Genomic DNA, 26985 nt, shown 5'->3' with positions numbered 1-26985 from the left:
AGATTATCCACACATGGCTTCAACTTGGCATTCTTAATACCAGATATGCTGATCATGTCATAGTCAGTATGCGTTGCAATTCAAATCCACAACACGGGAATTCCACTCAGAATATTATCATTGTTTTTCTATTCCTATGGAGAAAAATAACACTTCTATTTATCACAAACACTTTGTGAACGCGGTTACCAGGATATGGATATATCCCAATTGGGTTCTTCAGAGGTTTCTACTGCTAAGTGGGTCACCTGCCAACAAGGAGGAGGAGGAGGAGGAGGAGGAGGAGGAGGAGGGGGGTGTCTGGGTTAATTTGAAGGGTTGGTCGACGTCAGTGGTAATTATAGAGGTTGTGTTAAATGGACACGGTGACGTGCAGCAGGACACAGATGTTCACACATTCGACGATGATGCACATATTTGTTCTCCAGGCACAGAATGTGTCAAAGTCAGAGACCTGTTAGACACACACACACACACACACACAGAGTGGTTATTGAAACAGATGAGTGGTTGTGTGAACACGCTCTCCCTAATCTCTTGCTTTCTCCTCACACACCATTTCTTCCCTGTTTCTGTCCTCTGTGGTGTGTGTGTGTGTGTGTGTGTGTGAGCGACGGAAAACGAGCAGAGGGCAGAGATATTGATGGAGAGTCCTCGAGCGGCGTGCAGAACAGAGACGCTACGATTGGAGGAGGACAGCGTGATCAAAGGCAGCGAGCGCGTGACCGTTTGGCTGCGGCTCGCCGGCCTCAGATCAAAGCCGATTCCGTATCGAGACGAAAGAAACGAAACAAACGACACAACGCGACGCTTTTGAATTACCCTCCGAGTGGTGCGAGAGGATGAGGAGGTTGACGCAGGACGCCCCGGCTCCGGAGCCGAAGATGGTGATTCTGTCCGGGTCTCCGCCGAAGTGGCCGATGTTCTCGTTGAGCCAGCGCAGAGCCTGGATCTGGTCCAGCAGGCCGTAGTTCCCCTTCGCCGACTGATCGCCTGTGCTGAGAAAGCCTGTATGGACAAAAAGGGTGGGTGTGGGAAGAAGGTGAGGGAGGAGGTGGGAGGAGGAGAAAGAAAAAGGGGAGTAGAGAAGAAAAAGTGATGCAGGGATGGGAGGAGAAGAGAGAAGAGAGACACACGATGACGTTAGCATCAGTACATTTAGTATTTAGTACCTGTCTGGCAAATGTTCCCGACTTTGGTCTGTAAATGCGGTAATAGAGATGTCAAGCACACCTCTCAGCTTCTGAGTGTGTGAGTGTGTGTGTGTGTGTGTGTGTGTGTGCGCGCGCAACACTTCATTCATCAACAAGGAGTGACAGATGGAACACAGAGAAAGCAAAGGAAGTGAGACAAAATTGCATTTCCAGCTCCTCCGTTAATGGCGTGTACTCTATCTGATGGCACTGAGCGTCGACACAAAGCCAGCACAGAGACTCAGGTGACCCTAATCTGACTCACATCTGTAACTGGATTACAGATGTGATGAAACGTTGTGCTTGGAATGTAGGATTGCGCAATGTCTTTCTTTTTGTTTCAGGGCACCCCCCCCCCCCCCCCCAGATACCATTAAAAAAAGAAAAACTTCAACTAATTAAATAAATTAATGAGCATTTGAAAAAGAAAAAGAAAATAAATAATAATAACACATAAAAATGTTATATATACTGTATATACAGGACTGTCTCAGAAAATTAGAATATTGTGATAAAGTTCTTTATTTTCTGTAATGCAATTAAAAACAAAATGTCATGCATTCTGGATTCATTACAAATCAACTGAAATATTGCAAGCCTTTTATTCTTTTAATATTGCTGATTATGGCTTACAGCTTAAGAAAACTCTAAAATCCTATCTCATAAAATTTTAATATTTCCTCAGACCAAGTAAATGAAATGATTTATAACAGCTGAGTGTTTGTCAAGGCTCAGGTAACCCTTGCAGGTGTTTCGAGATAATTAGACAATTCAAGTGATTTGTTGAAGACCCTACTAGCATACTTTTCATGATATTCTAATATTTAGAGATAGGATATTTGAGTTTTCTTAAGCTGTAAGCCATAATCAGCAATATTAAAGAATAAAAGGCTTGCAATATTTCAGTTGATTTGTAATGAATCCAGAATGCATGACATTTTTGTTTTTTTAATTGCATTACAGAAAATAAAGAACTTCATCACAATATTCTAATTTTCTGAGACAGTCCTGTATATATATTTATAATAACAAATATATATATAATATATATATATATACACATATATTTATTATATCTATAATTTTTTAATATACTGTATATATATAAATATATTTCATATATATATAAATATAAAAATATTTATTTTATATATATATATATATATATATATATATATTCGTAGGCTTTTAAAATGGAAAAAAGAATCACATTTTCAGTCGGAAACCAGGTGTAGATATCAAAACATACCAAAACATTTTAAACACATTGTTGACTCGGTCCCTTCGGGATTTGTTTGCAACTACCGCCGCCGTATTATGCAGTTGCTTAAATTCTCATTATGTAACGATGACTGACTCAAGCCGCTCTGCACGCGGTTGCACGTTCACGACTCGTCCGATACTTCGATCTCATCGAGTGTCGTTGGGTCAATCTCTCGGCGATTCCTCTAAAACTCCGTCCGATTCCTCCGAGCAGCGTCATAACGGCTTACTCTTCTGTCGGCTGACATTTGCCTCTCATTATTGCCTCTGAGTAGTTTGATTGTTCCACCAAAGACCTCAATCTTTCCTATTTAAGTGCCCATTAGCTGGCGCCTTCTCACATCCTAATGGGACTCCAATTAGAGCTTTATTAAAGGCAGGTGAGCTGGAAAGGTCGCTCATTAAGCCCCTACAGTGGAGGTTAAACACTTGTATAAAGCCAGGTGATTGGATCCCTCCGCCTGTTGTCTGCTCCCGGCGCCTAATCACTGTTCTCAGGTCAGTTTCCTATACATCCATTGCTTTTGTGCTTGAATCGTTATAAAATACCTTATGTAGCCAGAAAGTTGTGTGTGTGTGTGTGTGTGTGTGTGTGTGTGTGTGGGGGGGGGGGTTCAGGACACAGGAGTCAGGTATAGTCCCTTCAAGGCATGTGGTCATGATCCAGGTGTCGTGGTGGGTTCGAGGTACAAGCTGTGAGATGGAAATACCAACGCTTCTTAAAGACGTTTCAGCTTTGAGGTTCATTGGTCTGGATCTGGAGGTTAGTGAAACATCACGTTGGGTTACCCTGCCGGCTGAGTCCTCTCCTCTCCTTTCTCCTCTCTCCTCTATGCGCCTCCTCCTCTCTCCTCTATCTTCTCTCCTCTACTCTCTCATCTATGCCTCCTCTCTCCTCTATGCGCTTTCTCCTCTCTCCTCTCTCCTCTATGCTCTCTCCTCTCTCCTCTATGCGCTTTCCTCTCCTCTCTCTTCTCTCCTCTCTACTCTCTCCTCTCCTTTCTCCTCTCTCCTTGAACACAGTGCCACCCTGTGGCGAAAGCATGAAGCGGAACAATAAAACACACAATGTTTCTTCCCACAGAAGAAGATTGAAGAAAACTTTTATACTCGTCATATTCAGACTGAATTTACACTTTTAATTCACCTTCAACGACTGCGGCTGTAAAACGCTGCACTTGTACTGCAAAGCTGAAGTTACGCTCTCGTTTTCTCTCTTGCATATAATAATATATATATAATTTATAAATGAAATGTTGTCTTAATGTTCTTTGTTGTTGTTGTTTGCACTTAATTACTTTATTGTATTATAATTACTCACTTTATGAGTCAAACAAAGAGAAAAACATACTTCCGATCTTCTGTATATTCCACAAATGGTAAATTGACAATAGCGGTGACCTTGACTTTGAGACAATCATCTCAGGTGAAGAGCGGCCGCCGTGATGGATTCAGTTAAATCGCCACCTGTGAGGTCATCAATGAAGCTAATGAGCGACACAAAGCGATACTTCTCGTCAGGAGTTTCTTGCACAAGGTACGGGATAATGGGCGGGAAGAAGAGATCATCTATTGCTACGTTTTACTCAATAGTTACCCATTCCTACAACAACAACAACAACAGAAGCGACTGCTCTGCGTCGGCAGAGATCCTCTAACGCGGCCTCGCCCTCATGCTGCATCCCTCTGACTGTGAGTCAGTGTACATCAGCGGGTCACTTCAGCCGTCATCCTCCTCTATTAACTGATAAAAGGCTTGTGTGTGTGTGGGAGGGGGCAACAAGATAAGAAAACACAACAGGAGGAGCTGGTTAAAACGCAGCAATGTGAGATGAAAGCACGGCTCTACATGAATAGCCTTTAAAATGGATGTAGAAGGAATGGAGAGAGAGAGAAGGAGAGAGAGAGAGAGAAGGAGAAACGGATAGTGGGTGTCCTATGAGTCCCGGATAGAGGCACAGTGTTTCATCTGCCTCCAAGACACCAGGAGTTGACACACACACACACACACACACACACACACACACGCACACACACACACAGGGACTCCGATCAAAGGCCGACACGACAGAGAAGACTGCCTCCTTTTCTCTCCACCTCCCTCTCTCCTTCTCTTCCACACACATACACACACACACACACACAAACACACACACACGCACACACAGAGCCTGTGTATAATCACCCCATGTCTCCGTGCCTGTTGACCCTTCAGAGCGTCTACCCTGCAGTCACAGTGAAGCGGTGGTGAGTCTTCAAGTGCCATCAGAGGCGCTCCGCTCGGTGTCTTGTGTGTGTGCAGGTGATGTGTGCAGGGATGTGTGCAGGGATGTGTGTGCAATGTGTGTGTGCAGGGATGTGTGCAGGGATGTGTGCAGGGGATGTGTGTGCAGGTGATGTGGGTGTGCAGGTGATGTGTGTGCAGGTGATGTGTGCAGGGATGTGTGTGCAGGGGATGTGCTTGTGTGACTTTGGGTGCAGCCAGACATGTGGTTAAGATGTGTGTGAGCTGCTGTGTTGCTCTGAACACACTATATCCCATGTTAATGAATTGTTTGGGGTGCACATGGGCGCCAGGGCCTCTCTGCGTGAGCGTGTGTGTGTGTGTGTGTGTGTGTTCTTTGGCAGCAGAGCAATTATTGCCTATCAGAGGTGAGTGTGTGTCGTCTAGAGAAACAACAGATGTGGGCGGCTCAAAGCCTCTGAATAATGGATATGGGACGCACATTGTCAACAGGACACACACACAAACACACACACACACACACCTCAGATTGTGCCAGGTTCTTTTCAAAGCCGCCGACCTGTCAGAGAGGCCGCCGCGCCGGATGATGCAAGGAATGGTTCACGTCCTCTCTCTTTATTACTTCGGCCTGGCTGCGACAACCAAATTATCGGTGAAATTATTCTGATTTGATGCCGTCACACTGGGCATGACCCCTCTACGTGTGTGTGTGTGTGTATGTGTGTACATGTGTGTGTGTGTTTGTGTGTTAGCAGGTGCATTGTCATTAGACTTTCTTTCAAGCCGTCACCTCTCGCTCCCTTTAAACAAGTGGTGGACATGGGAGTGTTTGTGTGTGTGTGTGTGTGTCATTGTGTTTTCATGTCGTCTCAAGCTGTGTGTTGTCATACTGTTGTGCTCCGTGTTTGTGTGGCACAACAACAACAACAACAACAACACAGAGATGGCGCTACACAGCGAGAGGAGAGACAACTGTGTGGACGCTGGCTGGTGAAAGAGTGTGTGTGTGTGTGTGTGTGTGTGTGTGTGTGTCCACAGGGACAAAAAGAAGGGCCCGTATCTATTTCAATCTTTAACTCGGGTCTTTACGGAGTGGCGGTGTGTGTCTATCGATCAGGTTTTGTTGCCCTGTGAACACTTTACAAGCCCGAGGAACAATAGATCACCTGCCTGATCACACACTCCCACCGGGATCCTTCTCACGTGTGTGTGTGTGTGTGTGTGCGTGCGTGCTCAGAAACTCAAAGCACCTCCCCTGTCTCATTTCTTCTGTATCACTCTTCTCGTCCCCGCCTCCCGTTGATCCATCATCCAGCCCCTTGGGTGTTACTGTCCCTGGGGCTCATCTAGTCAGAGGGTAATGGCGGGTGAAATGGGGCCACGGGCCAACTCGGACACCGTGGTACGGCATAATGTGTGTGTGGGGCGTGGACAGCATCTGTACGACGCTATGGTAATTGATTTTTAGTCGTTGCTGTGATGGACACCAGCTGAAAAGACTGAGATGCTTCTAGAAGACGTCGTGTGTTGTGTTTTACCGTCATTTTGGTCCACGAACTAGTCTAATATATTTAATATTCAAATATATATACTGATATGTTAATTTGATTTGATGACAGAGGTCATCTCTGAGTTGTTCATGACGATGACTTCTTGATGGGGTCCTCCTCAGGATATTTTTTTTTCTGAAGATTGTCGTGCAATTGTTTGAGTGAGCGAGGTTTTCTGAACTCGGCGTGATTTATAACCACGTGAAACTGTGTCTCGAAGTCAAAATAATAAAAGTATATTTGTGAAGAAAGAATAAACTGGGCTTTTCCGGTCAACACAGCACACACCGATTTAGTGTATCACTCAATCGGCTCCATTTCACCATCTACATCCGGATTGGACCTTCAACGTACAAAAGGTGCCGAATTCTCCCTTTCAAGATTCTCCGCGGTTGCCATGACGAGTCAATACCCGACTGAAAGTCGCTGAGCGATGTTTTCCTCGCCTTAACATGAGCGACGTGGTCTCACGTGGTCACGAAGGTTTCGCCGTTTCACCGCTTTGAAGTGGACCGGGGGGGGGGGGGGGGGGCTCAGGTGTCACGCACGACCGTTTAATAATCGCCCGTCAGCGACATGATGATGGCAGTTCTGGAAATGTTCGCAGCACCGTCGGTCAAATCAGATCAAACTCCGCCCACACGGTCCTGATCGCGTGTGTGAGTGTTAAACTTCACCAAAAAATACATATTCTGGCCGGAGTCAAGTTTCAAAGACACTGGATCCTATTTCTCATTATTAAACCCTCACATTTTCGGTCAAGGCACACAGATTTCAAACTCCAGTATGAGTGATCATCATGATGAGTGAAAAAAAGAGAAGATAATAGAAGATAATTCCTAAAGTTTAGAGATCAGCTCCACATATCCTGGTTCTACCTCATCAAATAGGTTTATACAAAGCTTCTGACCAGGAATGGAGGAGGAGGAGGGGGGGGGGCAGGTGGAGGTGGATGGGGGAGGAGGAAAACAAGAGCTAATGAATACCCACACTGCTCCGGCAGCAGCAGCTGTGCCGTGGTTTGGATTTACAGAGCAAAACAAACTGAAAATAAATGGAATAAACACTCATTGTGCGTCTGCAGGAGTGCACCAATGTGTGTGTGTGTCTGTGTGTGTCTCGGGCATCGGACTGTGCTTGTGCATGCAGTTCTTTATTTGTATGTTTATGTGCATATGCTGATGTGTGTGTGTGTGTGTGTGTATGTTGTGTGTGTGAGTGTGTGTGTGTGCCATCCCCTCTCTGTGTTTCCCGTGCCAGTGGGATGAATGGCCGTTGTGTCCGTGCATCACTGGAGCTAAAGTAGACCTCACTATTCCACTCCGCACGGCAACAAGCAGCAGCCCTTCAAACGGCGCCGCACGCTGCGATGGCCTACATACTGAAACGCCTCCTCCTCCTCCTCCTCCTCGCGCGCCACTCGGCCGGCACCCGCTGAATGAAGTCGGCGTGGAGCGGCTCAGCGGGCGGCGCTCGCGCTCGAGATGGAAACGTCTCTTTTGACCATTTTGTCATCGCTTATTAGAATAATGATCCGTTTGCAGAGCTGAAAACCCGGAGCGTGGCTGTATTTCGGTGAAGCGTCCTCTCTCACGGCTCCCTTGAGAGTCGACAGTGTCGAGTTAACGTGTTCTGTGTCCCGCAGGAAACAGAAAGACCCGCTGTACACGCTTCACACGCTTCACACGCTTCACGTGTTTCACATCTCAACGTGTTCAACGACGGACGCTCCGATGGGGAGAAGTTTGGATTCAGTATTCAGCTCGGAGGGTCGAGCCCCGCTCCTCGGCCTGCTGCATCCCCGATATAGCATTTCATTGTTTACCGGTTCAAACCGTGGCTGACCGATAACAACTTGCAATGGCACGACAGCGCCCACTGATGACATCGTCCAAAGAAGAACACATTCCTCCTATGTTTAGGATATTTTCTCACGAGGCGGCCGACTCTCACTTTGAAACTTTCCACCATTTGTCGTCCAGTTAGAGAAACTCGCCACGACGTTTTTTCCACTCAGGATTAAAATAAATAAATGATAAGAGCAAAATATTAATTTTTTATAATGAATTAAAATGCACGAACATTACAGTTCATCTACAAATCTCCACGCCCAGCCACGTGTTTTATTGAATAGCTTATTATTGATGCATTAAGGGCCATTTCAAGGCTGTATCCGGGCGGGTGGAGCTAATGTCAGTGAACTTTCATTTGACTATGTATTCAGTCTATATTAATACTTAATATTACACATGTTGATAAAATGTACATTGTGGATACAAATTGCAAAGTAAGTCTATATAGCTGCCAAATAAATGCATGTAATTGAATAAAAAGCATCATTATTAAATGTGGTGGCGTGGAAGTATGACGAAACATCAAATGGATGATTTCAAGGAAAGAGCAAACAGCTCAAAACAGGAGAAAGTTTAAAGGTGCATTCCGTCACTCAAAACTCAAAACATACTTTGAATATGAAAGGCCTCAAGACACTGGCAGGGTGACACATGGTGACATAACCCGGAGGAGTGAAACGTGTGCGCCCACAAGCCGAAGGCTGCAGGATGAAATAAAAGACACACATATATCTATATCTATCTATATATATATATTTTCCCTACTGTCAACATCACATGCAAATGGAGAACTCTGCTGCCACTCAGGAGCCCGATAACACTAAAAATATGTCAATAACATTTACATGATTTAACTGCTGACTCAAATATGATTTCAGAGATGTTTGGAAGTTTACTGCACAAATAGCTAAACAAGGGATTAAAAGAAGATGTATTTATATTGTAGGAGTCCAATTATGGAACAACGTTAAAATGGATATAAGAAGGGTCAACTCATTTTGGGTTTTCAAAAGGAAATATTGTAATTTATTTTATTTATAATTTTTTTTAGAGTTATAAGTGTGATTGAAACTATGTATATGAAAGGTGTATGTAAATATATATATATATATTATTTTTTCTTTATTTTATATTAATTCTCTGATTTATTTGATAATAATAATTTAGGATAGGTATGTATAAGCATTTTTTGTTCTACCTATACCTTTTCAGTCTTTCTGTTTTGTATATTTTATTGAATAATATTGTATTATATTACAATGAATGACTGAATAATATACACAACAACTTGCAACCTTGAATTCTAACTGAGATAAATGTCAATCATGGTTAAAAAATGTTTATGAATGTAAACACATCCAGTTAAAGCAACTATCACTCCCTCCAGGAAATAGCCGACTCCTTAGTTCTTCGGTTAATGATGGATCTATTGTCTCACGCCTACCGCTGCACATGTCTTCATGTCTTCAGGAGCTTGTAACTACTAAATGTGTCCCAGCACATCATAGGACGTAAAGATAGTTCTTATGATGTGTAAATACAAACAGAATCAATAATCAAGAAACAAGTTGTACAAATAATAATATGTTAAACAATGACATCAATAAAATGTGTGGCAGGTAAACCAACTACTGGCCAAAGATGCGATAATAGATATTAGTTGGGAATAAATAAAAAATAAAGAACAAAAAGCAGTCTGATGGATCCTCTAGCTTTGAAATGATCACACACTGAACATGCAGTACATCAATATATCACATCCCCCAGAGACTGCATAAATATATATATAAATATATATATATATATATATATATATATATGCAGGCTCTGGGGGACGTATATGTATATATATTTCTCAAATATATGTATATATATATATAAATAAATATATATGTATATATTTCTCATATATATATATATTTATATATATATATATATATGAGAAATATATATATTTATATATATATATATATATATATATATATATGAGAAAGCCATATGTGCAACGCTGTACGATCACAAGCACAGGGTATATACAGGACTGTCTCAGAAAATTAGAATATTGTGATAAAGTTCTTTATTTTCTGTAATGCAATTAAAAACAAAATGTCATGCATTCTGAATTCATTACAAATCAACTGAAATATTGCAAGCCTTTATTTTTTTAAATATTGCTGATTATGGCTTACAGCTTAAGAAAACTCTAAAATCCTATCTCATAAAATTTTAATATTTCCTCAGACCAAGTAAAAAAAAAGATTTATAACAGCTGAGTGTTTGTCAAGGCTCAGGAAACCCTTGCAGGTGTTTCGAGTTAATTAGACAATTCAAGTGATTTGTTTAATACCCTACTAGTATACTTTTCATGATATTCTAATATTTAGAGATAGGATATTTGAGTTTTCTTAAACTGTAAGCCATAATCAGCAATAAATCAGAATAAAAGGCTTGCAATATTTCAGTTGATTTGTAATGAATCCAGAATGCATGACATTTTGTTTTTTGAATTGCATTACAGAAAATAAAGAACTTCATCACAATATTCTAATTTTCTGAGACAGTCCTGTAGTTGCCGGGGCAGCAATGGCTGAAACTCATCAGCAGAAGATTCGAGGAGGAAGACTAATAAAAGCGTCTCTGTGTCCTCGATGGCGGCAGACAACAATGGAGGAACAGAACAATCAGCAGGAAGAACACGCACAAAGAGGGAGCACCTGGCAGGTAGCAGCACCAGGTGCCCTGACTGGCAGTGCGCATCTCGTCCTGCAATTTCCCTCCACTAGTTATCTGGCGTCTCTGTCCCTCAGCGCCTTCCACACCCAGCCAGCTGTGCCCGGACAAGCCCATGCATTAATGGAGCTTAGTGTGTGTGTGTGTGTGTGTGTATGAGTCTGTGTGTGTGTGTGTGAGTCCAAGAAGTGTATATCAGAGACTGTCCCTGAGCTGCTGACATCACAGCAAGAGTGTAGAACACATTTTGTCCCCTCTTCTTCCCCCTCATTGTTTTATAAAGATTTTTGACAGTTTGTATTGGTATTATTGGTGTTATTTACGGGCGTGCCGGCCAGGTATTGTCCTGACCAGAGTTATTAATGTATTTGAGCCAGATGCCCGACAAGAGGCACAAAGGACATTTATTTTTAGCAACTTAGAGAAAAAAAGAAAAAAAAGCCACTCCAGCTCTCTTATTTAAGGTGTTTTTTTTTCTTTTAAATAAGAAGAATAAAAAACGGTCTGTGTCGAAATAATTGCAAATGACATCAGATTTCAAGCCATCAATACATTTGTCTCAGTAAAAAGTAAAAATACAATTTACTTCATTAAACCACCAGCTATTCAGAAACATTCAGTGCGTTTACATGCAATCGAATTATTGGCTTAGTCGGACTGAAATCGAATTATCCGTTTCATGTAAACACCTTAGTCGGACTATGTGCGGTCCGACTTCGGTCCGATTAACACCCCTGGATAGCTCGGTCCGATCCAGTTGATAATTCACTCGCGGCATGTAACTCTGAATTCGATTCGGAACTGGACTTTGCGTCTTTGCGCATGCTCGAGATCCCGCCGCCCTCCTCCCTCCCTCCCATGTCGTGACCCAGAAGTCGAAAGAGACGATAAATTAAATTCTCCGTGTACCTTCCGCGACGGCGTCTTCTCTCCGTTATCAACTCAGCCAATAGCGCCATTTGCATTCGCTGTACTCCTATTAACACCATGGAAGAATAGTAGAGGGATGTCGCTTCGCCTTGCTCTCTGTTCGCCATCTTTCTCGAAATGTTGTTGTTGGTGGTGGTGAAGAGGTCAAGCGGAAATGGCTGTATCACCACGAGTTGTAATGAAAACAGCGCCACCTATCGTATCGGATATGACATGCTTTAGGCCAATGATTAGAATTACTCACTGCCATGTATATTGGGATAACAGCAGATCCCCCAAAAGATAGCATCGTCCGACTAAAGCAAGATTCGAATTATACCATCATGTAAACGCACTGAATGACTGACTGACTAGGAAGCCTCCATTTCGTTCATCGCCTTCTTGTTTTTCTTCTGCGACCGGAAGACACACCGAGAGGGGAGGAGCTATAAGTACACCGAATGCTGACTGATAAATATTAATAGGCGGACAAAATGTGAAAAGGTTAAAGTTCTCAGAACACACAAAACAGACAACACTGGACAACGACAACGAGCACACACACACGCCATCCATGCGCTAAAGCATCCGCTTTATATCGCTATTGAATCTAAATGGGAGCGAAATGTCCTAAATGTACACGTTGCATCCTGTTATACTGAATAACTCGTGATTAATACCCTAAAGTGATTACTGGTCTAAATGTATTCACTGGTTGAGAAGTTACAATGTATTACTGGTTGAGAAGTTCATATACTCCTCTACAATCAGACTTATCCCTGCTGGCCGTCATAAATAATGCACGTCTTCGCTCCTCTGCAGCCTGCTGCTAAAGTTCCCTCACTTTGAGTGTGTCGGAAGCAACTTGCTCACACTCAGTGAGTCTGTTTCTCTGTGTGGGAAACGACCTTGCCATAACCTTCACTTGTGCTGCCAGAATTGATTACATCTCTGCAAACTCCGAGCTGCCTCCCTCGTGTGTATTCTTGCCGACCGGCTGCAGTATGGGGGTCACACCTTGAACTAAAAACTTGAGCGGCGGAGACATCAACCGTGTCCGTCAGCCATCTTCCCCTCTCAAAGCTAGAGATGGCTCGAGCTGGTGCAAAGATCTCGAGGAAGAGGCCTCCGCTGGAGACAGCTGCTGGAGTGGATACACGTCAAAATATGATGGATAGTCAAAGAAATGTGTTGTCAAAAAGTGCACGAGAGAGAGAGAGAGAGAGAGAGAGTAGTCGAGTCAATATGTACGTTGAATCTACAGAAAGGCCGATATGAAAGAAGTCCAAAGACGTGATGAATAATTCATGCGACGACAATAACGAGATCCAAGGCCGGTTGGAATCCCTTCAGCGTGTCACCTTTTCTTTATTAGACACGTGATGGTTCGGTGCATCAGAAACGGACATTCTTCGAGTCACCATGAAAAAAAAACAAGCTTTTGAAGTCTTTAACGGGCCATGAAAGAACCCTCAGAAAAGATTCCACTCGGCCGCACTCGAGGTTTTTGACCATTATTGACACTCGAGCGCCGAGCGGAGGGACTCGACCTCCTGACCCGTTCTTTGCGCCCGCTGGAAGTTCTGCCAGCGACGATCGGCAGCGGCACGGCGTCGGCTGGGCGGCCGCATGGAGGCGTCGTGTTTACCGCTGGCTCCACTTTCAACGTGCGCTGGCTTTACGCCGAGCCGCCATTAGCGCGCGGATACTTCCCGCCGAGGAACGCGGCGCGCGGTCGAGCCTCACCGGGGGAACGGGAGGAACAAGATGGCAGCGGCGGCAGCTCTTCGGCTTTCTTCTAGTCGCTTCCTCACAACTTTTTTTTCCGCTTTCTTCTTCGTTCCCCCCCCACCGACGCCACTCTCTCACCCTCCCACAGCAGAGCACTATTAGACTTATCTCAGCCGGAGTTGCTCCTAATTTGGCAGCCTCGCAGCAGCCGGTGTAGCGTGTTGAAAGTTATCAGAGTGAGGCCAGCTCCCTATTTGGCAGGCGGAGGGGCAGCGGCACCGCCGTGTGTCTGCCAGGTTGATCATTAAGAACTGGCAGAGAGGACACACACACACACACTAACTACACACACTGATACTCCTTCTGTCTCTCTCTCCCTCTCTCTCTCACACACACACACACACACACTCAAACTACACACACTGATACTCCTTCTGTCTCTCTCTCTCACAGACACACACACACACTCTCTCTCTCACACACACACACACAATCAACTGCACACACTGATACTCCTTCCGTCCCTCTCTCTCTCTCTTTCTCTCTCACACACACACACACACACACAAACATGCACACACATGCACACACACAGGTGTTTACCTACACTCAACTACACACACGATACTCTTTTCATCTCTCTCTCTCTCTCTCTCTCAATTTAATTAAATTCAATTGGCTTTATTGGCTTGAATGTTGCAACAACAGTGTTGCCAAAGCATCAAAATACATAAACATATACAATTCATAAGGAAAACAACAACAACAACAACAAAACAACAGAAACAACAGAAACAACCCTCCCTCCCTCTCTCCTGATTCCTGGAGGATAATGTCAATATAGGTGCAGAACAAGCCTGTTGACTTTACAGCCATAAAATAAAAATACTCTCTCTCTCACACACACACACACACACACACACACACAAAGAGGTGTTTACCTACATTCAACTACACACACTGGTACTCCTTTCCGTCTCAAGCACACACACTTGTTTTCTGCACACGCGGAACCGCAAAGCAATGCGGCACGCCACATGTTTGCTGATGATGCAGAAGAGACGTACCAAGTTGAACATTAGCATAAACAAGAGGAGGGACACACACACACACACACACACACACACGCTATCAAACCACCTCTCGCCTGTCATCTGTTTTTTTCATTTTTTTCATCGGCGAGGTGTTTGAGTGACACCTCATCGGAGCTGCGTTATTATTACTGTGGACGCACCATTTCTCTTAAGCGGAGCAGGCAGCCGTGACGGAGGGCTTCCCGTTTCTAGTTTACTGCAATTAGATACCGACATGACGGGATGGGGGTGGGGGGCAGGTACAGGTGGGGTGTCAACAGGATCCACGCCGGTGACATCAAGCAGCTGCAAACATTTACTCTGGTTCAGTTGGCGCTCGGTTTTTTTGTGTCCCCCTTTTATGGAAAAATAGAAAAAAAACACACATTTGAGAGGCGGAGCTTTCTGGTTCAGCTCGCTGCCGCCATGTGCATTTTACTGTGGGGTTTTCTTTCGTGCTATTTTCATAGTTTCTGCGATAGACGAGAAAGAAAAAAGAAAATGGGCTTTAAAATCTATAATCCAGTCAGAAATGTGTCTTCACTTTGGATGTTTGACCCTCACTCTGCAGAATGAGAAGCTGCTGGAGGAGGAGCGTTACACTCTGGTTTAACACATTTATTTATTTAATCTATTTCTTTATTTATTTGAACATGGACCGTACACATCAATCATCCCAGGGGTAAACGTGTCAGTCTTAGCTATAAGGCTACATTTCAACCGTCGTCCCTGTGGCCAGATATTACAAGCCTTCACTAAGAAAAAGAAATCACAGAAACATCATAAAAAGCAATAAACATACAGGTTACGATAAAATATCGACCTCATCGTAAAATCATTAAAAAAACCATCATAAAAAGCAATAAGTTTATACACAATCCCTGAGGAGGGAGTCACATCTGTGCTTATGAGCACGGCTGTGTGCCAAATATGGAGGAATTCAAACTTCTGTAAACCACAACGGACATTTGGCTTAAAGGTTTTACTATTCCTGCTATTTGTAGAAAATGTAAATAAAGGCACAATGCAACACATTTATAATACGTCACAATAATGTGATCGTACACATCTCGATTCTTCCTGTTTTAAAGGGACTGAGATAGCCACTGGGCCTTTGATGGGGACTATTTTCAGCTGTGGACTAATATTTGATGAGTTCAAATAAGTTCATAATGTCACAAGCTCATTTCCCATTAAAAAAGAGCTTGTGACATTATATGCATTTAAATATGAAGGACTGTCCGATGCCCTGTACGGTTTCCTGACACTCTATCCCTCATCTTGCAGCAACTGGAGGTCTTTCTTCTCCACTCCCACTGTAGCTGTTCAGTGAGTGTGTGTGTGTGTGTGTGTGTGTGTGTGTGGTAGCATCACCATGAGCTGCAGGTGTAAACAGTGGTGGGTATCTTTCCAGGTGTTTGCTCGGGGAGTGGGAGGCAGGGGGGATGCAACGACACTCATTTATTCATGCGAACGGCACGAGACGCTGGGCAGGAGTACAAACACACACACACACACACACACACACCTCGCATCCGAGGCACTAACATCAGACAGAAATGTGAGTGCAGTCATTGACTGGGACCTAAACTTTTACAGCGACATAAAAAGCAATCACTTAAAAAACACAGCAGCGTATTTCTGTCTGGACGAGATACGGAGAGACCTGTGTGTGTTTCTCTCTCTTTATTCTAACCCCCGCTCAATGGTGTCAGACTCAAACCCCACGCGGGTGTACCTGTCATGTCGTCAAGCACGCGGAGCCCTGAGGTCATCGGCGACACGTTGACTGAACAGCTGACATTCAATTCAGTTTCTTGTGTAAAGCCCAATATCACAAATTACAAATTCTCCTCAGAGGGCTTTACGCATGTACACATACGACATACCTGACCTTTGACCTCACATCGGATCAGGACAAACTCCGAAGAAATAGGAAAAACCCTTTCCAGGTGAAAGAAAAGGGAAGAACCCTTCAGGAGAGCAACAGAGGAGGATCCCTCTCCAGGATGGACGGGTGAATAGACGTCATGTGACCCTCTCCAGGATAACATGAGCTCATTCAAATCAGTGTCCCCTGCGGCTTTCCAATAAACTCGACACGTAACTCGGCTTACGTTTTCTTTAAATTGTAACTACTTATTCGCTTGCTTTGGTTTTTTATTGCTTTTTAAAATGCAATTCCGGCCTAATCTTTCACTATTTATTTCCCTTCGCTATTTGAATGTTTTCTCAACGTCATTCCCGCGCCCCTCCAAAGCCTTTTGTATTGCTTTGAATCTGAATGGCGCTCTATACATAAAATTACTACTGTGTGTGTGTGTGTGTGTGTGTGTGTGTGTGTGCCAATGGGCCAGCGAGTATGTACCATTCAGGTGAAGCCTGTGAGGTGACTAAATATTGACACACACACACTCTCTCTCACACACACACACACACACACACACACACACACACACATACATACACACAGACAGACACACACAGACCGAAAGACGATGCCATGCTCTGTTCTTCCATCGGTAAAAGATGAGTGCCCTTGTCTTGACCTTCTGTCTGTGTGTGTGTGTGTTGGGGGGGGGGGGAGGTGGAGGAGGCCGAGTGTCATCGGCCGCCCCCCGATTCCTCGGTTACGACCGGAGAGCGACATCTCTCATCCTCGGTGGTTGTCCCCGAGCCCACAGTTGCCATGGCAACTGACCTGAAAGCAGCTCATCGCCGTCGATGACGAGCGGGACGACGGCCTGTCCGTCCGCCTCCTCTTCCTCCTCACATCCGCTGCTGTCCTTCTATCCTCCCCATCACAATGTCCTCCTCCACACGAATTTCGCTCCAATGTTTTTTGTAACTTTAACTTTAAGAGCGTTAAGTGTCACTTTCACGAGCGTCGCACCGGGGCCGATAACCGCTGGTGACGCCCAACGAGCTGGTGACATCATACAAGTGTTCGTATATTCATTATTATATTCAGACCTTTTAAGGCCTTACGAGACATGAAGACCCGTCCCTCACTCTCACGCGTACAAGCGTCCAAAGAAAAGCGACATTTTAGACTTTTAGAAACTGAATCGAGAACGTAAAACATTTCATGTCACCAGGAACAAAATAAAGCTAAATTAAAACATATGAATGAGTCAGATTATGGGACAACACGTCCTCTCTTATATATGTTCCCTCTCATTATACCTCCTCACATGGCCTTTTAGTCATTGGTGTTTTCTTCCTCCTCCCCCTTTGGAACACAACCCCCCCGGCCCCCCTCCTCGCGTAGACGCCGTATTTTAATATTAAAGAGTGATACAAAGTTGAGAGAATATGAAGCCACAATGCTTTTCAGCCTCTATTTTAAAAAAGGTCTCTTGGTCAGATGGTCGGAAGTTGAATAAAGACAATTTAAAAAAACATCCCATTAATGCATTGATGCCGGTAATCATGCGTGAGTGTTTACCGCCACACTCTGAATACATCATGATGTTATTCTGCTATCTGTGAATGTCGCATACAGAGAAGAGCACATGTCTACCTTTGTTAAATCACTTGTAATGGAGATAATATACAAGGTAAAATGTAATAGAATGAGCGTTAATTAAATCCGTTCGCTCCGTGAAGGAAGCGTTCTACTTCTTTGTCATATGTTTGTTAATTTATACAGCTGCATGATTAAAGTACATGTAAAATAACAAAAAGGTTTGTGTTGTTCAAACCTCTTTCTTCATTCACACGTGAAAACCCTGCGCTCACCCGTGAAAACACAACGCAAAGTGTAAAGTAACATCGCATTCAGCCGTCTTCACTAAACCCTTTACTGTTTCCTTGCTTCCTTCCCCACCCGCCGTCTCTCCTCTCCTCCTATAGACTTGACTCTCTTGAAGCCTGCTGCCTTTGCGCTGAGGGAAGTACTTTGTCACGTCCCTCATACATATGCAACGCACTCCCCAGGTGAGAGAGAGGGAGAGAGGGAGAGAGAAAGAGAAACACGACTGATGTGAGGTAATGAGGAGATGGAAAGGTAATGGAAGGAAACAAATTGAGGAAGGGAAAGGGAACGGGAACGGCACAAAAGAGGAGGAGGAGCATAAAGGGAGGTGAAGAAGATGGGTGAGATTAAGATGGAGGGCGCAAACATTTGATGAGGACAAAGAAATGACAGAGAGAGAGAGAGAGAGAGAGAGAGAGAGAGAGATGGAGTGGACAGGAGTCAAAGCCATTAACCTGGAGGTTTGGTGCTGCTGCTGCTTGTGTGTGTGTGTGTGTGTGTGTATGTGTGTGTGTGTGTGTGTGTGTGTGTGTGTGTGTGTGTGTGGGTGGAGACATCGTTGTATCCCGGGGGCCAGGCCGGCCCGGTCCGTTGTCAACCTATCCCCCCCCCCCCCCCTCATTCTCTCCAACACTTAAGATGGATGGTGGACAGCGGCGGCTAATCACGCGCTCCGCTGGCCAGGACACGCTCACCTGAGGCCCAACGGACACGTGCAACCGCTACAGGTGGCGAGCAGCCCTGAGGACCGCCGTGCATCATTCTGTAGGGTGATGGATGCAGCCTCTAGGGCTCTATATGGTAACTGAAACATAACCACATGCAGGAGCTGGAGGATAGAAATGTATGGGGGGGGGGGGGGGGCACTCTGGTTAACATAATCTATGCTGCTTTGCGTTTTTCCTGCAAAAACATACATCAATTAGTGGTCAACATGATGTCTGCTCCCGGCTTTATTTGCAGGAACCCCAACGTGAAGGAGAGTTGCTGTACCCGTCCCTTCCTCCCACCACCACCAGATAGTCTTGGGCTTGCCGCTAATGTGTCTTCTCTGAGAGCTTTCAGAATAGGCTGATTACCCCCCCCGTCCTCTCATCCACGCAGACAAGAGATTCAAAGTCCCACCATCCGTCTCTTATTTCAGCGTGTCAGAACTCGGAGTTATTAGTCCGCTAATTATCTCTCAGAATCCCTCATTTACCCCCAGAATCCAATCGCTCTCTGATTATAATGAGAAAATGATGATAGAGCGCATTAAAGATAGAATGTGGGATTAATCGGTCGGCAACGAGACCGGGAGGCGAGAAGAGAGAGAGCGAGACAAGTGTGTGTGTGTGTGTGTGTGTGTGGAGGGGGAATGGCTGGGACAGAACATCAGAGATGGAAGGAGGATAAAGGAAGATAAAGATGAGGCCGGGGATGCAGGAAAAGAAGCCAGCGTATGAAGCGAAAGACAGAAGAAGAAGAAGAAGAGGAAATAATAAATCGAACAACCCCGAAAAACATGCTGATGGTGTAAAACCAAGAGTCAATACAGAGAGCTGTATACAGGTGTTCAGGCAGCTGAATGGCAGCTGATTGGTTGAGGCGATTTAATCACTTGTAATTATGGAAAATGTATTCACACATGGCCCTTTATCCTGGCCATTGGCTGACCTTACACATTTACCATATTCACGAGGGAGGGGGGGGGGGAGTACACACAACCTTCATTTATCTGATGGTCTGAGGCTAATGTTCCAGCTGAATAACACACACACACACACACACACACACACACCACCTTGCTCCCTGGAGGTAGAGGTTTCCCATATAGAGTAATGAGAGATTGCTATCTCTGGATGATATAACCCGTGGTGGAGCGGCGTACGCATGTGGGTGAGGCTGGATTGATTAGCATGCCGTGTCTCCACAATGGTGGAAGATTACGATTCGTAATAGCCGCCGGAAGGGGAGTTAATGGTGTTTGAGCGACAGCGTCCGCGCTGGGGGAAGGCGCAGACGGACGGCGGTGCTGGCGGCGATGGGAGCGGTGATGGGAACGCCGGCTGACTGGGTGCGCGGGTGTTTGTGCGTCCGCGAGATACACACGTCACGTTGCGCATTGTCGTCGTTTAAAAACAAGCGTGACGACATTATTATTAAGCGACGTGCACGGCGGCTCACGCAGTGGAGACGATACCTATAATCGGCACATCCATCTCCCTGTCGCCTTCCTGCTGAAGTCACCGTGTTCACAGCAGCTGATGCTGTAGGGCAGATTGCACAGCCCCCCCCCCCCCCCCCCCCCACGCTCCTCCACTACGGACCCCTCGCCCAGCACCCCCGTCTTCTGATGAGCAAAATCTTGAGCACATCTTGACCACGTTGAGAGAGAAAAAACACACACAAGAAGGATGTGGACAGGCGAGTGACGGAGAGTGTGTGTGTGTGTGTGTGTGTGGAATTGAAGTGGGACAACACTGAGATAACATTGGGCAGGTGTGAATGCAGCGTGGGTTTCATGTTTTTAAATTGTTTTGGGGGTCATGGTGGACACGCGTCCTGACAAAAGGCTCTGTCCTCTCATTGTTTTCCTCACAGGGTGTCTGTGGAAATGCCGATAAGAGCAGAAAAAGCACGATTCCATGAGATATTATCCCTTTTCCATCCAGAACTGGAGGTGTTGTACGTGTGTGTCTGCGTGTGTGTGGTGAGCCATCCTAATGCTGTTGTTTTCTTTGGGGAGTTTGTTCCGATATGGCGAAACATCCACATTTCCATGAGCGCATCGGCAGGATTAGGTGGCGGGTGGATGGTGTGTCGGTGCTGATGAGGCGACTTCGACTGGCAGGTTTAATTTAGGATCACACTGCGTGCCAGCATCAACATTATTTAGATAACCTGTGCATTACGGAGTGTGCAGCGTTGTTCGAAAACACACACGCAGCGAGGCTCCAGCCGCGAAAACAAACCCCCACGATGACGCCACGGCTTGATAGATGATGTGTGTTTTTAATTTCCTGCCTCCAAAATGATTTCCGGTGTTTTGGAAGAGTCGTGCTCAGTTTAAAAAGATGAGGGGAGGGTGGGGGGGGCTATTTAGCTGCTAGCCCGTTGAGATGGCTATCCGCCGCAGATGAAGATGCTAGCGATGCTAACGATAGCCCGCGTGACAACATCCGTTAAGCTAGCGCGTCTAATCGCAGGTCGGGATGAACAATGTGAATATTTGTGGGCGAGTGGTGGCTGCGCGTCAAGCGACGGAGGAAACATCTGTGGTGGAAAACACAGCACTCACTTACTGACAAGAAAAGGAAAAAACAAGTGGCAAAGTGAAAATAAATATCGACAAAGTGATCTAAATGTTCAATATTAACACCGAGTCTCCTCCACAGAGCGCCTTGGTCTTCCTGTTTTGACGACTGGGCCTTCCAGGTATATTAGTACTACAGTCGACTGAGGCTACAGCCGCCGACTCCACACAGGTGATCATCTCACTGATCATGTGACTTCGAAAACCATCCGGTGAACATCTACGTGTGTGTCGTATTAAACCTGTATCTTTATACGTGTAATTAATTAAGATGACTTTGAGACGGGTTTTCACAGGAGAATAAGAAGGGAAGCTTTTCTGTTCATCGGAGACGTAAAAGCCAAATTAAAAACATGATCCTCAAAGCTTTGACAAATGAACATTCAACCAGCGATTCCCAACCTCTTATGGCTTGCCACTCTAGTTCTTGGGCTGCTTGTCACGTTTAAGATGTCAATGAGTTGTGAGCAACACCACCAAAAGAGACGATTCCCCTTTAAACCTCTCATTACCTTCGCATTGAAAATGCGGAAGGTTATGTTTTGATCGCCGTGTATTTATTTATTTATTTGTATGCGTGTTATTCGCAGAACTCAAAAAGTATTGAACCGAATCGCATGAAATTTGGTGGGATGATTGGTTATTATCCGGGGACCAGTTGATGAGATTTTGGGATCAATCGGGTCAAAGGTCAAGGTCAAGGTCATGGAAAGGTCAACATCTTTTTTTTACCATAGCACGATACATTTTTGTCCAATTGGCATGCAACTAATGCCAAAATGTTCATAATTCAATGACCAATCTTGTGATATGCGAAGGTATGCGCTCTACCGAGTGCCCATTCTAGTTTAAATAAATGTTTCAGGCTCAAAGAGATCAGATTATCCAATATTGTGAGGCAATTACGAGAGGAAAGAAAACGACTTGCTGTAACAGAACTGAGTTTTGTCTTCTTTCTACCCCATTAATCCTCTCATGACCCTTCAGATTTATCTGGTGACCCCGGCTCTCTCTCAGGAGCCGCGAGGCTAAACTACAGAACCGCCTCCAGACATCGACCCAGCTAGCGCTAACGCGAACCCTTTTCCGAACTTTATTGATTCGCTTACTTTAACAGCCACAGTCACTCCTTTTTGTAAACAGCTGAGTGAGTGTTGCCTTTTGAAATATCCGAAAAAGAATACAGACTTTTTTATGTCGTATTTTGATTCAGGAATGTTTCCTAAGTGAAGGATCGGAGTGAAATTCAACGATGGGCATCGTGAGAAATCAAGAAAACTCATTAGCCTTTTGGAGCAGACGCAAACTCAAACATATATCTGCAAACACACCTCCTGAAAGACAAATGACCCCTCGGTGCTGTCAGATGAGGCTCTAACGAGATCACCGACGGGACGGGAGCCGCTCAATGTGCTAATTGCTCTCGTCGACTCCACTTGCCGGCTCGTTACCAGCATCCAATCGGTCGGCGGAGGCCAGTGGGGGGTTCCAAAGGATTCTTAGGAGCTTCGTTTCGTTAATAACAACAACAACAACTACGACAACAACATGTAACAACATGGTTGGACTCGAGAGGGGGCGAGACAGGAAGGAGTAGTGGAATAAAGAAAGCATGGCGGATAATGAGAGGACCTGCCATGACTGGGGGGGGGGTCTGCCAGTAAGGGGCATAAACACAGCGGGGCCTCATTGAGGGTTCACGACAAACGAGACGGGGCCCGCCACCCACGCGGCTCGCTCGGGGTGAGAACGTTTGGTCGGGTAAAAGAGTTTTGAGACGCGGTGCATCAGAGGGGGAAAACATCGCCCTTTCTGAGTCTAACAGGACGTCCTCCTGGACTAGGACTGCATCGGGGAAACATTGGGACATGAAAAAGCTCTTTCGTTCGCCAACTCGGGAAAACATTAACGGCGATTTTCGCTGTTTTTTTCTTCTTTCCGGAACGTCTTCTCTTTTCGGTACGCTCCAAAATGGCCGCCATGTCGGTCCTGAATGCGACTTTTGGAGACTGGGGTGGTGATGGACATTATTCACATCCCTTTGATAAACATCTCTGAAAGACTCTCTCTCTCTCTCTCTCTCTCTGCTCAGGCTGACGTGTGGTGATCTAGTGTCGCCGCATGGCGATGAAATTCTGACAGATAGTGCAGGGACTTTTTACAGCGCCACCTGTCTGCACTCCCTGATTACGAGGCTTGTCAGGGAACACACACTAACACACACACACACACACATAGGCAGGCAACATGACAGGATGCGCACCGCTCGTCATTGGTGAATTGAAGTGCCTCAATTTAGTTGATTCCACCTCTTTTCCTCTTTTCCCTCCCCTGAGAGTGGGTGATGCCACTTTGCCGGTGAAGCAGCGAGCCGGCCACCTGAAGAAATATGCAGAGGAAGCAGCGAGTGAACGGCAAACGCCACTCAGCCGGCGCGCAGTGGAACGTTTTATCTGAATTCATCACTCCCAATCCGAAATGAAGCCGTGGGGCAAGGCTGAGGGGCAAACAAAATCCACTCGCTCAGCATTATTATTATCATTACTAATAATGTGGGATAATTATAGCTCTATGCCTCGGTCTACCCCTTCTCCATCCCTCCAGCACACCCCTCCTCCCTCCCCTCTTCCTCTTCTCCCGCCTCCTCCTACGCTGCTACCAGTATAGCGACCTGAATTAATAAAAGGCAGCGCTACCGGGAGCAACGTCAACAGCTCAGGAGTTTGCCAGGTCTCACGGCCGCCTGGCTGGAACGACAGCTTCCAGATGCTTCGCTGGGCCCGATTCATAATTAATGGAGGTTATAATTGCAATGCGAGAGCATCGGAGACAGACAGACAGAGAGAGAGAGAGAGTGATGGGCGCAATAATGAAAATTAAATAACTCTTACACGCACGTGCACAGTTGACATTTCACACAGCTTTCATTTAGCCACCCCTTCCATTTCTTATATCATTAACATTTACACACAAACACACACACACACACACACACACACACACACACACACACACACACACACACACACGCATGGCTAATGAAATCCCTGTCCTCTGCTCCTCTGTTTGAAGGTCTCTCGTGTGTGAAGAGGTCATCCGCCAAGCACAGAGATTCAACTTTGTTCTCAAACTGAAGTGAAACAGAAAATCACTTCGCTTCACTCGGTGCGAAAATGTTAGTATTCCTTTTTATTCAGGATGTGTCTCATCAATCATCTTCGTTTGCGAGGGGGATATAGTTATGTGCAACAGCTGTCAGTCTTCAGACTGAAATGGGTTCTCGAGTTGATTATGATCCATTAGTTGTTGCTGTGGTAACAGCTAGTCTTCCTTCCTGCCCACAGGCAGAAAAGCATATCAAATACATATTATTTGGTTAGTGGGGGGGGGGGGGGGGGGGGTATATGGATCAACAACCCTACAATTATATTGTTTAGCTATTTTTGAGGGATCAGGATGTTGACACCTTTCATCGATAACGAGTCCAAATCCAAAACCAGAGATATTGTCCCCATCTTGATGTTGAAGTAACTTTTGACTTTAGATTGCATTGCTTTGTTACTTTGGTATCTGCTGCAGCTCAGATGTTACACATCAAAGGCACGGCGGCCATCTTTATGCTTCAAGGTTATAGAGGGGAATTGTAAATGTTAGTGAAGGTGCTGGGTGACTGATGAAATATAAATGCAAATTCTAACTGGAATTAGCAACTTGCATCCGACAAGTTGCAGTTTGACCCCGTGCCTGTCCAAAATGTCATCCCTTCATCATTTTACCCTATTAGACATTTCTGTGAAATGGTCAAAATTAGCATAAAATGAATTCTTAAGTTATGGCCGATCACATTGACCTTTAACTAACTAAATCTAATCAGTTCGTCCTAGAGTCCACATTTTTAAGATATTCCCTCGAGATGTCGTGTTGATGAGAATGGGAGGAAGTGACGGACGGACAACTTTTTAACTCAACGATGCATAAAAAACCCAAAACAAACACCATGATCGCAAAACAGCGGAAACATGTTAGGGCACGGCGGCGGTTAATTATCACCACAAAGCAAAGGTGTTGTGAGGATGTGAACGTCCTGATTAATTTGACTTAATAACGCAATTAAATGTGAGAAACTGCCTTCTGGAAGTCCTTTTGCTGAAAACACATCTCTTCAACCTCAATCAGCCTCCTTTTCAAGGAGACAACATGCTCCGTTCAGAGTTGTCGGTGACTCACTCCATCACCTGCATCTGTATTTACCAAAAGCCAGCAGGAAGAAAACCAAACAATAAAGCAACCTTCGATTTTTCTGACTTGACGCCTTCGCTCTGGATGTCGGCGAGGAGAGCAAACGTGAGCTATAGAAGCTGGAGAGGCGCAGGATGTGAATTAGAACGATTCATAATTCATGAGTAACCTTGGGAAGGGGAGATGGAGATCATGGGAGGATTTGAAAAAGAAAGTCAGACATTGGTTTCCACCATGTTAGGGTCAGCTGAACGTGGCCATGGCTGGTTTAGTCCACATCACAGTCTTTCTCATTAGAAGTGGCGGGCGAAACAATGAGCCGGAGGTAAGGATGGAGAACAATGAGCCGGAGGTAGGGATGGAAACAGGATGTGTGCGGCAGGTTCTGGTCTGAGCACAGATTGAGAGCCTCTCCGTGATTCCATGACAAGGTAATAAGCAGGTACACATAATTGGGTCAATCTTTCCTCTTTATTGCACCCACTCGTAGTACGGATGACTGAACTTTGATTAAGAAACACTTGGAGCCAAGTCTCTGTCCTTTGAATAAAAGAGGAACAGTCAAACTCTGAGCTCTTACATCCTTTTTACATTCCACGGCATTAAGGCCTTCGGAGGTTTTCTTTGCGCGATTAATTTGCACGTCAACATAGATTTTCAGAACTATTGTTAGTGCTTTCACACAGAACCGCAAGAGAGAAAACGTATAACAAGGTTAAGTTCTCGGAGCTTTTGCACATTGAATAAAAGCATCAACTAATCAGATTGTGCGGAGCAGGCATATTCAAAACCTCCACGACAGCGTTCAGCATCCCCATCAAGGCGGGGGCCCTGAGACAGAAAACTCTCACTCTTTTCAAACCTGACAAAGCCAGGTCATACCGGACTCACTCGTTTTGTTCTTCAATGACAATAAATTATATTCCCAAACATCCTTCTTCATACGTCTATCCTTCGGCGCTTGGGGAAGAAACAAAACCTCTCGATTTCCTCGAGGAACAGCTCCGTCATGTGCGATCATACCCCCGTCCTTCCACTTCACTGCTTTGAATTGCGTCTGGTTTAGGTAATGAGTAACATGCACAAACGGTGAGAGATGGATGGCTGGACAGATGGGCTGGGACATGCATTTGGGAACGCAGTGTCA

At 45.1% G+C, this 26985-nt stretch overlaps 1 protein-coding gene across 1 annotated transcript in view; it reads right to left on the bottom strand.

The window, feature by feature from the left end:
* LOC130211611 (neuroligin-2-like) overlaps nucleotides 1–26985 on the bottom strand; it is a 55320-nt gene that overhangs the window by 11343 nt on the left and 16992 nt on the right. The window contains 1 exon segment of the mRNA XM_056442479.1: nucleotides 823–1008. Coding sequence (XP_056298454.1) covers nucleotides 823–1008 — 186 coding nt within the window.

This window comes from Pseudoliparis swirei, chromosome 21 (genome assembly GCF_029220125.1).
Source record: "Pseudoliparis swirei isolate HS2019 ecotype Mariana Trench chromosome 21, NWPU_hadal_v1, whole genome shotgun sequence".
NCBI classification, from domain to species: Eukaryota; Metazoa; Chordata; class Actinopteri; order Perciformes; family Liparidae; genus Pseudoliparis; species Pseudoliparis swirei.
Note: the sequence above shows the minus strand (reverse complement) of the source record. Positions and strands in the feature narration are given on the sequence as shown.